The sequence below is a fragment of the Tiliqua scincoides genome, chromosome 1 (genome assembly GCF_035046505.1).
Source record: "Tiliqua scincoides isolate rTilSci1 chromosome 1, rTilSci1.hap2, whole genome shotgun sequence".
NCBI lineage: Eukaryota > Metazoa > Chordata > Lepidosauria > Squamata > Scincidae > Tiliqua > Tiliqua scincoides.
Window position 1 is genome coordinate 296,173,587 of NC_089821.1, and position 13,308 is coordinate 296,186,894.

General features: G+C 43.7%; 1 protein-coding gene across 1 annotated transcript; it reads left to right on the forward strand.

Annotated features, from left to right (window-relative positions):
* Window positions 1-460: 460 nt before the first annotated feature.
* Window positions 461-12,114, forward strand: GLRX5 (glutaredoxin 5). The gene is made up of 2 exons (XM_066628684.1): window positions 461-782; window positions 10,759-12,114. Exons 1-2 carry the CDS (start codon window positions 524-526, stop codon window positions 10,935-10,937), a joined length of 438 nt encoding a protein of 145 aa, XP_066484781.1. The 5' UTR covers window positions 461-523; the 3' UTR covers window positions 10,938-12,114.
* Window positions 12,115-13,308: the final 1,194 nt, after the last annotated feature.

Sequence of the window (13,308 nt, forward strand, 5' to 3'; positions counted from 1 at the left end):
TTGCCCCGCCTCCCAAGTCAAATTGACACAGGATCCTACCAATCCTAGCGAAGATAAAAGGAAACCGCTTGTTTCCGCCTGCGGGGGATTTTAAAGAGGCGCAACGCAATTGGACAAGGAAACAGGTGACGTGAACCAATCGGAAAAAAGCGTGAGGCCGCCTCCGACAGCAGGGCGAGAGTTGTGCGAGGGCGCCTGATTGGTGATTTGAGACTGATTGACGGGTACATTCGCCTATCGTAGGGCGCTTGCATGAAAGCGAGCTCGCCTCCTTCATGGTCTCGCTTGATTGGTGCTTTTGATGGGCACATCGACCTATCGTGACGGAACTCGACTGAGGGCGAGCTCGCCTCCTTCACACGCTCGCTCGATTGGTGCTATGAAAGCGATTGATGGGCACATCTGCCTATGGTAGGGGCGCACGCGTGGGGGCGGGCGCGGCGCGAGCCAATAGGAAAGGAGTCCTTGGAAGTGGCCTGCACTCTGCGCCAGGGCGCCTGAGGGAGCGTCGTACGGCGAAGCCATGAGCGGCTCCCTTGCTCGGCTGCCCGCAGCGCTGCGGCTCCTGGGGGCGCGGCGGCTGAGCGCGGGCGCGGCGGGCTCAGGGGCGCGGGAGGAGGTGGAGCGGCTGGTGCGCGCCCACCCGGTGGTGGTATTCATGAAGGGCAGCCCGGACCAGCCCCAGTGCGGCTTCAGCAACGCCGTCGTGCAGATCCTGCGCCTACACGGCGTCAGCGACTACCGCGCCTACGACGTGCTCCAGGACCCCGCGCTGCGGCAAGGTCAGCGCCCGCCCGGCCGTTCTCCTGCGCTCTCAGAGCGCCTCGTCACTGCCTCCGGCGTCTGTGGAACTCCTTGCCACGGGAGGCTGTGGCAGTCTCGCTCTCACTCGCTCTCTCCTTTCTGTCCACTTCCTTGGACCTTTTTCCCTTTTAAGTATCATGTCGGTCTGTGGAACTTGCCACTGGAGGCTGTAATTGCATTTGGCTTTAATCCAATCCTCACAACAGACACAGTTGGAATACTCCTCCTTCCCTCTCTTCTATAGTCCTTTAAGTATTATGTCTTAGTCTGTGGAACTCCTTGCCACAGGGTGCTGTGATAGTGTCCGGCCCCAATCCGATGATCTCTGTGTGTCTCTCTCACACACGCACTTGGAATACTGCTTTTCAGCTCTCCTCTCTTTCCACATCTTTGGAGCTTTTTCCTTTCATTGTTACATTTTCATGTGTAACTTCTTACTTGTGAGTGTTTGAGCAGTGTCAGATACCTTTTCCAGGTCATTTAAGCAACAGGGACTGCTACACTGGACAACAGTTGCACTAGACCAAAAAACATAGAGCGAGTGTGGGCCAGATTGGAAAGATTGCCAATGAAGATGGACCATCAATGTTATGTGTAGCTAGTCTGTGGAATGCCTTGCCACAGGAAGCTGTGATAGCGTCTGGCTTCAATCCAATTCTCTCTCTCACACACAGACACTCACAGAATACCCCTCCTTCACTCTATTCACTTCTTTGGAGCTTTTTCCTTTCATTCTTACATCTTTATGTGTAATTAGTTTGTGGAACTCCTTGCCACAGTATGTTGTGACAACATCCAACCTTAATCCAGTCCTTTTACTTATACACGCACACACAAACACGCACATCTCTCCTTCACTCTTCGCTGTATACACTTCTTTGGAGCTTTTTTCCTTTTAATTATAACGGCTTTACATTAGTCTGGGGAACCCCTTGCCACAGGATGCTGTGATAGCATCTGGGCAAAGGCGGAAAATGATTGAGATGTACTAAGCTATGCATGGGATGAATAGAAGGATGCTTTTTTTCCTTCTTGCACAACATCAGGACTGGGGATATCAAGTAAAATTGAGTGTTGGGAGAGTTGGAACAGACACTTAGTGTGTAATTAGTCTGTGGAATTCCTTGCCACAGGATGTTGTGATGGCATCTGGCCTAAATGCCTTTAAAGAAGGAACGGGTAAATTTCTGGAGGAAAAGTGCATCACAGGTTAGAAACCATGATGGACCTCCTGATTCTAGAAGTAGGCTACCTCAGAATGCCAGATGCAAGGGAGGGCACCAGGATGCAGGTCTGTAGTTGTCTTGTATACTCCCTGAGGCATCTGGTGGACACTGTGATGTACAGGAAGCTGGACTAGATGGGCCTTTGGCCTGATCCAGCAGGTCTTAATGTTCTTCAAACAGCTCAGGGCTGTGTATTTGCTCTGCACTCCTGTTTTCCTCTCCTACACACACACACACACACACACACACACACACACACACACACACACACACTTGTACTCACAACAACTCTTGTATTGGGGCTGAAAAATAGTATCTGGCTGAATGTCACTCCTATGGAGTTCCATCGCTGAGCGAGGATTTTGACCTGGATTTGCAGTTTAAGTTATACTTCTCTTACTGTTGTATCACACTGCCTTGCAGTCTGGCTGGGTTAGTGCTTCAGAGCAGTACTGTAGTTGAAAATGTTTAGGGATCCAGGACCTAGCTCTTAACCACTCTTCCCAAAAAGCTCTAATATGTGAGATCCTCTACTTCTCTCCCCCCTCTTGTATCCATTTGCCCTTTTCTCACCTCCCCTTCCTATCACCAGATACAGCCAGAAGAGAGCAGTGCTCATGTACCTCTTATAACAGTTGTGTTGAAGAGGGTATTTGGCAGCTTTAGAGCCCAATCCTCAGCTCCATAGCACCAGAGGTACAAGTGTACTGCTGGCGTTGGGTGTCACAAGCATACCATAAAGCATGTTGGCACCCAGAAAGAAAGGAGTGCCTGCACCAGTTGGCACTGGACTTCAGTGCTGGGAAAAAAACTCTGCACTGCTGCTGGCAGTAAGTGGCACCGCTGGGAGGGCAGGGGGATGGCTGGGGGACGCAAGGATTGGACTGGGGGGGCAGAAATGCAGGCTCTGCCACTGTATCCTATGCTCCCGCCCTTGGGTAGCTTGACAGGTCTCAGCTGTTCTGTGCACTCTCAAAAGCGGGTGCAGATCTGAGGAGATCCATTCATGCTTCAGCAGCATTACCTGGGTTAAGGGAGCAAATGCTCTCTTACCCTGCGGAGACTTTTGGTGCTAGCCTGGCGCTCATAGAATAAAGTGGTGGCCATTTCAGGCGCCCTGTAGCTCTGGTTGCCAGTGAGCATAGGATTGGGCTATTTAGAACTGTAAGAGCTCAAAAACACCCTTGCTGCTAATGTAACTCACTGGTTAAACACCAAGGCTTGCATCTGCGTGTCCTGTTCCCTCTTGTTTGAGAATAAGTGGTATTGACATTGTTGGTACTTATTTCCAAATGGGACTGTGCTGTGCAAGTGTTCTTGGATATCTTGGGAATCTTTATAAGTACAGGGTCATCACAAATGAGGGTTGAATGGTTTGTAATATGAATTAAACAAACCTCTTATTTCTATATTGTGCTCAGTGTTGAGCTCAAGCCTATTTCCACTTCCTAGTCCAGATGCACATAGCTTTTCTTCGCTTTCTTTTTATCATCAATGATAATCTTCTGGTTGTCCTTGTGATTGGCGGGATATCAAGATTTCTTCTGTGCAGAAGAATTGGGATATACTCGCTGTCCCATGAATTTGGGCATGTTGGAAGGATGTTTTATGATGGGAAGGTAAGTTGTCCTTGTTACAAGATGCCCTTTCCTTGCAGTGATACCTAATGGCATAATAAACATTGATGCATCAGGTCTGTTACAGGCTCCCAAGTATTAAATTTCATTTGGAGACATATTTGGCAACTACTCTGGAAACTTGCATTAGGAAGGACAGACAGCTGCTAGGGGCTGCAAGTGCCACATGGGCACGTGTCGTGTCTTTCTGTACGTTCAGCTGAGGAACTGAAATTAGTGCCTAGCTGGTATCTAGTTCAGTTATGTTATTAAGGGCTCAAACCTATCCATCTTTCTAGCAATGATGCAGAAATACTAATGGGTTGTGTGCTGCATACTGCAGTAGGAAAGCAATCACAGAGGCCTTCTCAAAGTAAGGGATTATTTGTTCCCTTACTGCAGCACTGAGTTGGATGGGATTGGACCCTAAGTCTGTAAAGGGTTCCTGGGTGTCAGTCCATGCATATCTCTGTTAGTCAATTGTGGCCTGGAAAAAGTGATCAACTTGCAATTTACAAAAGCTTTCCTGCGAGTTCACCTGAAGGTGATTCTTGCATGCCATAGGAATTGTTTACAAGTCTGATCCAGAAAGAATAGAATTAGTATTGTTCATTAGGGTTCAGTCATAGGTTGAACAGGAATTAGGAGCTACAGGCTTAGAGATTTAGAACATTATTAATCTGATAAATATATGTTGGTTGCTCAATATTTAACATCCTTATGTAGCTGTTATGGAAACTTGACATGCATTTGGACTACTACAGGTTGAGTCTCATTCACATGGGTTCCTTCCCAGAACACTCATGGATGAAAAAAAATCCAAATCAATTAAAAAAATGAAGTCCCATTTCTCAGGTGATTTAAAAACAGCCTTGCTGACCTTTGTGATATTAAGATATCACATATTCAAAACACATAGACGAACAGGCCTTGCTGAGGGAGAGTCAGCATGGCTTCTATAAGGGTACGTCTTGCCTCACGAACCTTATAGAATTCTTTGAAAAGGTCAACAGGCATGTGGATGTGGGAGAACCCGTGGACAGTATATATCTGGACTTCCAGAAGGCGTTTGACACAGTCCCTCACCAAAGGCTACTGAAAAAACTCCACAGTCAGGGAATTAGAGGACAGGTCCTTTCGTGGATTGAGAACTGGTTGGAGGCCAGGAAGCAGAGAGTGGGTGTCAATGGGCAATTTTCACAATGGAGAGAGGTGAAAAGCGGTGTGCCCCAAGGATCTGTCCTGGGACCGGTGCTTTTCAACCTCTTCATAAATGACCTGGAGACAGGGTTGAGCAGTGAAGTGGCTAAGTTTGCAGACGACACCAAACTTTTCCGAGTGGTGAAGACCAGAAGTGATTGTGAGGAGCTCCAGAAGGATCTCTCCAGACTGGCAGAATGGGCAGCAAAATGGCAGATGCGCTTCAATGTCAGTAAGTGTAAAGTCATTCACATTGGGGCAAAAAATCAAAACTTTAGATATAGGCTGATGGGTTCTGAACTGTCTGTGACAGATCAGGAGAGAGATCTTGGGGTGGTGGTGGACAGGTCGATGAAAGTGTCAACCCAATGTGCGGCGGCAGTGAAGAAGGCCAATTCCATGCTTGGGATCATTAGGAAGGGTATTGAGAACAAAACGGCTAGTATTATAATGCCGTTGTACAAATCTATGGTAAGGCCACACCTGGAGTATTGTGTCCAGTTCTGGTCGCCGCATCTCAAAAAAGATATTGTGGAAATGGAAAAGGTGCAAAAGAGAGCGACTAAGTTGATTACGGGGCTGGGGCACCTTCCTTATGAGGAAAGGTTACGGCGTTTGGGCCTCTTCAGCCTAGAAAAGAGACGCCTGAGGGGGGACATGATTGAGACATACAAAATTATGCAGGGGATGGACAGAGTGGATAGGGAGATGCTCTTTACACTCTCACATAATACCAGAACCAGGGGACATCCACTAAAATTGAGTGTTGGGCGAGTTAGGACAGACAAAAGAAAATATTTCTTTACTCAGCGTGTGGTCGGTCTGTGGAACTCCTTGCCACAGGATGTGGTTCTGGCGTCTAGCCTAGACGCCTTTAAAAGGGGATTAGACAAGTTTCTGGAGGAAAAATCCATTATGTGGATCCAAAAAGCCATGATGTGTATGCGCAACCTCCTGATTTTAGAAATGGGTTATATCAGAATGCCAGATGCAAGGGAGGGCACCAGGATGAGGTCTCTTGTTATCTGGTGTGCTCCCTGGGGCATTTGGTGGGCCGCTGTGAGGTACAGGAAGCTGGACTAGATGGGCCTATGGCCTGATCCAGTGGGGCTCTTCTTATGTTCTTAAGATAGAGTCATTAAGAGGCAATCCAACAATCAGTCTCTCTCCAACCACAAAGGATTATCCTTCTTTCAAGTGTTCAGGGGGAAGGGAGGGGGTAGCTTGTAGAGAGAATGATTCTTGGATTGTCAGCTAGCTGCCCTCTCTCTAACTATTGTAAAGGACTGTTTTCCCTTAATTTAAAGGGCCCTTCTCATCATGTTGAGATAAAAATCTCTACAACAGTAAGTAGAGCATTTTGAAGGGGTGCATTTTTCCCCTTCTCCAGGGATCAGAACATTCTTTCTCATTTGTAGGGGCCATTCGTGTTGAGTCAAATCAGTGTACAACAAGGTTGGACCTGTATAATATTTCATACCTGAGAATACACAATTTTGTTCCTTAGCTCTTACATCTACTGCAGTTGGTATGTGCAGTGTGGTTGTTTGGTTTCACAGCTTCATAACTGACATTGCCTGTGGTGAGTGACACAGCTTTTCACCCCCCCCCCCCCATCACCCACATGCCATTTTATGAACTTGAAGTATTTTAAAGGCTGAATATCTTCCCCTCCTCTGTGCTTATCCTACATATGAGCATCCCTGCCCAGGAGTGCCAGAAGAGCATATAACGGTCTCCAGCCTATAGTTCATATTCTGCTGGGTGGAAGGGCTAGGAAGACAGTTACTTAGTCCAATATTGTCAGTGTGTTATAGTTAAGGCATATGAGAGAGGTGGCTTACAAAAGAAGAAAGCAAAAACACTTACTGAATATCCTTAGCTGAATTATGTCAGCGTCTTTGTAGACCAATAGCAAACGCTGTCAGTTGAGTACCTTATTGGGTTGTTAGTAAAAAGGTGTCCCCCCAATTAAAGTAAGTTTCTACATACTTTGCATATTTTGCTGTTTTTGTAAATTTATTTACTAGATTTTTTACCCTGTTTTTCTTCCAGGTGGGCACACAAAGTAGTTTCCAAAATACAAAATGTCAACTATACAATTAAAAAATAAAACTTAATAAGTGAAGCAAGTAGCAGCAGTCAAGCATAATAAAGTACTAAGAACAAAAACTTAAAATACAATCAGCTATAAAAAGTCCATAAAACTAGCAGACAGTAGCACTAAAGCAACCATAATAAAATTAGAAGGCTTATCTAAAAATAAACCTTTTAAGGCCCTGTTCGAAAACTAGAGAAGGAAGAGTGTTTTCCGTAAGGGGTTTACCCATTACTTGTAAAAAAAACTGCCTGATGAGAATTAAATGAAATGCTGAGGTGTCCCTTGGGGAGGGGGGAGTCAACAGCAGGATGTGATGGGGTGGCAGGAAGAAGAAATCAGCCTGTGTGAGCCAATTGAAGCACAAGCCTATGCTTGTCTACTCAAAAGTAAGTCGCACTGAATTCAGTGAGGCTTACTCCCATGTAAGTTTGTATAGAATTGCAGCCTTGTGCAGTTAGGGTTGGGGAGACAACATTTTGTTGCAGGGCCCTCTGCTGTATACTGATAGCAAATGTAGATGGTTTGAGTGCTGTCCACCTCAAAATGAAATGGGGTCACTCAAAACAGGACCACTAAGGTAATAGTTTCTGTATACTTTAAGGATTCTCAAAAGATGCAGAAATATGTTTGTAAATTAAAATTAAAAAAAAAAAATGTAACCTCCCAAACAGTCCTATAAGCTCCTGGATGATCTTGTTTGTGTGATAGCAGCATGTTCCCCCCCCCCCCAACAGAAGTTGCAGGTGGGACCTTGGTGTCTACTGATTTCACTTACCCCTGGTACCTTGGTCCATTTGGTACCTTGATACCTTGGCCCTTTAAATGCATTGTAACAAGGAAAAAAGTATCAAAATCCAATTTCCTACCTTTGCACTGTTAAATAATTATAATTTTGTTCCATTAGATTGTGTTATTCACCTCATCTAGTGACTGAATGTGGTATAGTACCTGTACCAGTGTTTATCAAACTGTGGGTTGGAACCTACTAGGTGGGTTGCCATTTTAATATTTTATTTTTAATGTATTAGACTTGATGCTACAAGTATGTTGCTGCATTTTGGGAAATGTTACAGACCTGTACTTTTAACAAGCTACTACATATTTTAACAATGATAGTCAATGGGACTTACTCCTGTGTAAGTGTGGGTAAGATTGCAGCCTAGAATTGTAAAAAAAGTTTCTTACTTGATGATGTCACTTCCGGTCACAACATCACTTCTGGTGGATCCTGACAGATTCTCATTCTAAAAAGTGGGTTCCGGTGCTAAACGTGTGAGAAGCACTGGTCTATACCAATGCATTCTGGGGTGGCAGTGGACGAGCAAGAAACCTGGAAGTGGATCTTTAAAACTATTTTTTCACCGATTTGATATCCACTGATTTTTTTTATTCACTAGGGGTTCTGGAATGGATCCCCAATAGATAACGAGGCACAACCTGTATTCCTAAACTCTGGATTTCTCACTGTTTTCTACTGGCAGCACTGTATTCTGACCAGGGCAGGGATGGCCCTACCTTGAACACCATCCAGTGCCATTTTGGTTTCTGCACTACAGAAAAAGCCAAAACCCTTTGCCGTTCTTCTCACGTTTTGTCATCAGACCCCAAAGTGTGGGACTTCTGATTTTTACTGTGTGATCGAAGGAGCTATCCCTACAAATAAATTGGAAGTCCTGCATTTCCAGGGTTGATGATGGCCTGCAAGAAGATCACTTAAGCTCACTTCCTCAAGTGAATGAGAAGCAGATCATTGTGGGTTGCATGGGTTTGTTGGGTTGGAGGGAGGCAGCAGCCACAGTGGCAGACTTGGAGTGAAATGCACTGCAAATTCTTGATCTCTCACTATCCTCTTTGATGCAGCTAATGCCAGCTAGCCTCATTTTTGGGCCAGTCCTGGTCCATTGAGAAAGGAACTGAAACTCAGTTTATGAAAGTATCAATGTGCCCTATGGTTTTTAGAGGATTTAAGACTTGGGATTGTGTTGAGTTTGTCTTCTGTTGACAGAACTAATTCCATTTGCCCAAGGGGAGGGGTGACGTTCACTGATTTACTTACCCCTCTACTTCCTCCTATGCTTACCTGAATATCTGTTCTTGAGGGCCCCCAACCCTCAGGATCAAATTTTGGGGAGGTGCTGGGGCTGCGGTGATGGGGGATGCACAGGGCATGGGGATGATTTTCACCAAACTCAGCTTTTGCAAATGGAAGAACACCTTAAGATGGAATCCATGGAATGCTGAAAGGAAGCAGTGGAAGGTGCAGGGAAAAGAAGAAGTTAGTTAAAGGGAAGTGGATGGTGTGAGGTTAAAAAAAACCTTTTTCTCTATTTAATATAAGAATGTATGCAGAAGGAAAGTGGAAAAGGGCACTTTTTCTTTCTTTATTTACCAGAATCTCTCTCCCACACAACACTCTGGCAATAAAATGCTTAGATTTGGGGATGGAAGCCTGATTCTGTAGCATGGAACAGGAAGATCTTAAGGGTTGCAAAGAAGAAAGAAACAAAAAGGTGCCCTTTGCTCTGGCCACTTGAGGCTGCAACAGCTGCACAGCAATGACCTGTTTGGTTGCAGCTCTAGCTTGTGTTTCATGTTAATCAGAGTAGAGATTATTCATGGATTCCTGCCAGAATTTCTATACCAGGAGCTGCAAGAGTTTGGGTTTCTGAAGTGGTACAAGGCCATGCGCTCTCATGCTGGCATAGCATGCTACTTTGCCTCCGGTGCCGGCTATGTAAGGTTTCCAGAACGGTGCCCTTGAAACTTAGTTGCGATTTGGAACTACAGTGTGCGTCAGAGGAACTGCTGCTTTGACCCATGTGCAAAAACATGCACCACTCCCTGAACTCCAGGGTCTGTTAAGGAAAGATAAAAAATTTAGAAGGAGGCTTGTTTGGCAAACAGAACTGAGCAGTGTAGAAAAGCAGTACGGTAGGGAATGAAACATCTAATTTGTGGAGATGGCTGAGTTTGGGTCCAAATAATGCTAAGCCTTATTTTGTTCATGCATTTAATAACTTTATACATAATTTTGCCAGTTGGCCATGAGCAAGCTGCTACTCTCAGTTTAACTTATGGGGTGGTCGGGATAAAACGCTCCTCCTACACAAATTAAGAAGTAACCACTGTGCTGCTGATTATCTATTTGCTGGCCAAGTTTCTGGAGGAAAAATCCATTATGGGGTACAAGCCATGATGTGTATGCGCAACCTCCTGATTTTAGAAATGGGTTATGTCAGAATGCCAGATGCAAGGGAGGGCACCAGGATGAGGTCTCTTGTTATCTGGTGTGCTCCCTGGGGCATTTGGTGGGCCGCTGTGAGATACAGGAAGCTGGACTAGATGGGCCTATGGCCTGATCCAGTGGGGCTGTTCTTATGTTCTTAAATGTCCTTGTATTGCTTCAGACTCCCCTCTTGAGTCCATTATATTTTTTCTTCTTTCACTGTTTACCCATCTACCCATCTTCCTTCCAATTCTAACCTGAAGTAACTGTGTCTGCAGCATGTTTTTGATTTGCACATACTGTTATCTTTTCCATAACTCTAGTCATAGCCTGTTCGTTTGTGAGTCTCAGTCCTTGAATATTTTTCTGTGCAATGCTGAAGTGATAAATGATGCTTTACATAATGGTTCCCTGCCCCATGGGAAAGACCAAGGAAGAGAAGGGCAATTTAGTTTTAATAAAGCATGCAGAATAGCTAGTGCATTCTCATTCTTGTGTGTGTGGTACAGTCAGCCTACTCCTGAAACCTGAAAGACATCTTATGTGTTTGATTTAATTTGTGTTAATTTGTATTTTTTGTTTCAGGAATTAAAAACTATTCCAACTGGCCAACCATTCCTCAAGTCTTCCTCAATGGTGAGTTTGTAGGAGGCTGCGACATCCTTCTTCAGATGCATCAGAGTGGAGATCTAGTGGAAGAGCTTAAGAAATTAGGAATTCGATCTGCGCTTCTGGATTCGGAGAAAGACCATGGGAAAAAATAAGCCAGCTGCTGCAACTCTGACAGAGACAGCTTTTGAAAACTTGTTACCAGTAAAAGCCTTAATGTAATTTAGCTCCAAAAGGCAACTTTTTGAACTAGTAATGAGGTTATCACTGAATGTTCTGTTCACTGTATAGTATGTTTAATATTGATGTGTATTCTGTCATGAAATTTTTTATAGCTGCAGTACAAATGAAATGTTTTGAATCAACGTAAATAAGCCATTCACTTCTATTTTGCACTACTTTTGTGCATTTTGCTTGAGGCAGAGTCAACCAAAAGTTTGTAGAACCTTTTATTTTTCCTGGGTCGTCTTTGTATTTTGAAAATTGCGTTCATCGTATAACCTAGGCAGGCAGCATTTGGCTTTCTCTTGCCTCTTGGTAAAAAATTGATAAAATAGTGGCTTTTATCTACCTGTTTTAGGACCCCCAAGCTTATATTTATGGAAAAAACATATGCATTTAACAATGTAGTAAAAACATTAGAATGTTGACTATAGGGTTTGCAAATAAATACCACAGTTGTAATTATTACTGTTTCCCAAGTCTATTAATGGGTTTTGGGGAACAGTACAAAGTTTCAATGTAAGGTTAGACTGTCACTTCTACCTCTGCCCAAAAGACTGCCTCAACTGATACACAATGTTAAACTTCACCGTGTCTGTGATCAGTGCTTTAATATATGCTTCTGAAATTTGCTGGCACCAAATGCAATATGTAACTTCTCACTGATATGTGTGAGTCTGTTGGGATGCTGATCTTGGAAGCAGTTACTGGTGGTATTTAACCTTCAGATGTTGGTCACAATGTGTGTGCATAGATGTGTTTTCAAGACTGGAATGACATTATTCCTGCTGCTTTGTAGATCATTATCTTCAAATAAGCAGGTTGAATCATGTCATGGAAGAGAATGGTTTGAAATATAAAGGAAGCAGCATATTGTTGGCAAGTATTGCAGGCTTCTTGTTTCTTATCAGAAAAAATATTCTTTGTTCTTAACATGTTAGCATTGTGTTCAACAACAATAGGATTAGCCCAGTACAGTGAGGCTTCTCAGACTTCTTAAACACTGGAGCAGGGTGTACTGTTGGATATTAGCAAATTATCTGAAAACTATTACCTTGTGATCTGTGATTATACTCATTTTTGTTTGAGATAAACAATGTATGCCATGAATTTTGTGTGTCTTTAATTGGTTTCTTGAGGTGTTTTTTAAATTAGTAATAGAAAACTTTGTCTGGAAAACTAAGCTGAAGGCCAAAGTCTCCTAATCTTTCTTTTACATTGGAAGTTCAGATATTTCAGGTAGGAATTAGTGCTGATTCTCTAGGTTTTTAGATAAGCTCTTCTACACAGGTCCATCACAAAAGGGCTGAGGGTGTACTCTTCTTCAGGGGCACAGACTATGGCGATCATGCGGAATTCATCCTGATATTCTTTGCTTTCATTTTAAGAGTTTATAGCCTTTGTGCTTGAAAATATCCTTGGAATTGTATGAGCAAATGCCTGCTGAAACCTCAGTTTTTCACCAGATCATTCTGGTTACTGATTTTATATATATATATATATATATATATATATATGTGTATATATATATATATATATATATATATATATATATATATATATATAGAGAGAGAGAGAGAGAGAGAGAGAGAGAGAGAGAGAGAGAGAGAGAGAGTCTTTCGAGACTGAAGGATGCCAACATATATATGTTCTGATCAGCTGATTTCTGTGTTACTTCCAGTGCAATCCTGTGCATGTTTACTCAAATGTGAGTCCCATAGTATTCAGTTGTGGTTACTCACAGGTAAGTGTGCATAGAATTGCAGCCTAAGGGCCCAGTCCTATCCAATTTTCTGGTGCCAGTATGACTGTGCCAATGGGGCGTGCACTGCATCCTGTGGTGGGGAGGCAGTCACAGAGGCCTCTCCAAGGTATTGGACCATTTGTTCCCTTCCCCCGGGGCTGCATTATGGCTAACATTGGTGCTGGATAGGGTTGGGCCCTAAGTTCCTTCCTCTTCCAGTCAGTACAGTATTTTATATACTTCCCAAACAGGAGTATTTACTGTGCAGATTGAATCCACTGTGCATTTTGTGCTGATGAGGTGCAGTGAACATGATTTAAGATGTTGGTGTGCATTGAATCAATTGAGTTGATGCCTATGCACAATTTTTACTTTCAAGAAAAAATTTCTCAATGGCAAAATACCAATCTGGTCTCCTGGCTAGTGGAGTTCTGCTAGAGAGGAAGAGAGGCTGTCCATTTTTGAGGCACATGCTATTTCCACATGCATCCATGAAATATCATTGCTGGGCTAGAGAATGCAGGCTGGAATGTATAATTGCATATGATTATGTAATGTCT

What these genes read in the sequence shown, in the direction of transcription:
- GLRX5 (XM_066628684.1), top strand. Translation starts at nt 524, where the DNA reads ATGAGCGGCTCCCTTGCTCGGCTGCCCGCAGCGCTGCGGCTCCTGGGG. An exon ending in GGACCCCGCGCTGCGGCAAG is followed by an intron (nt 783 to 10,758) that starts GTCAGCGCCCGC and finishes TTTTTGTTTCAG; the next exon opens with GAATTAAAAACTATTCCAAC.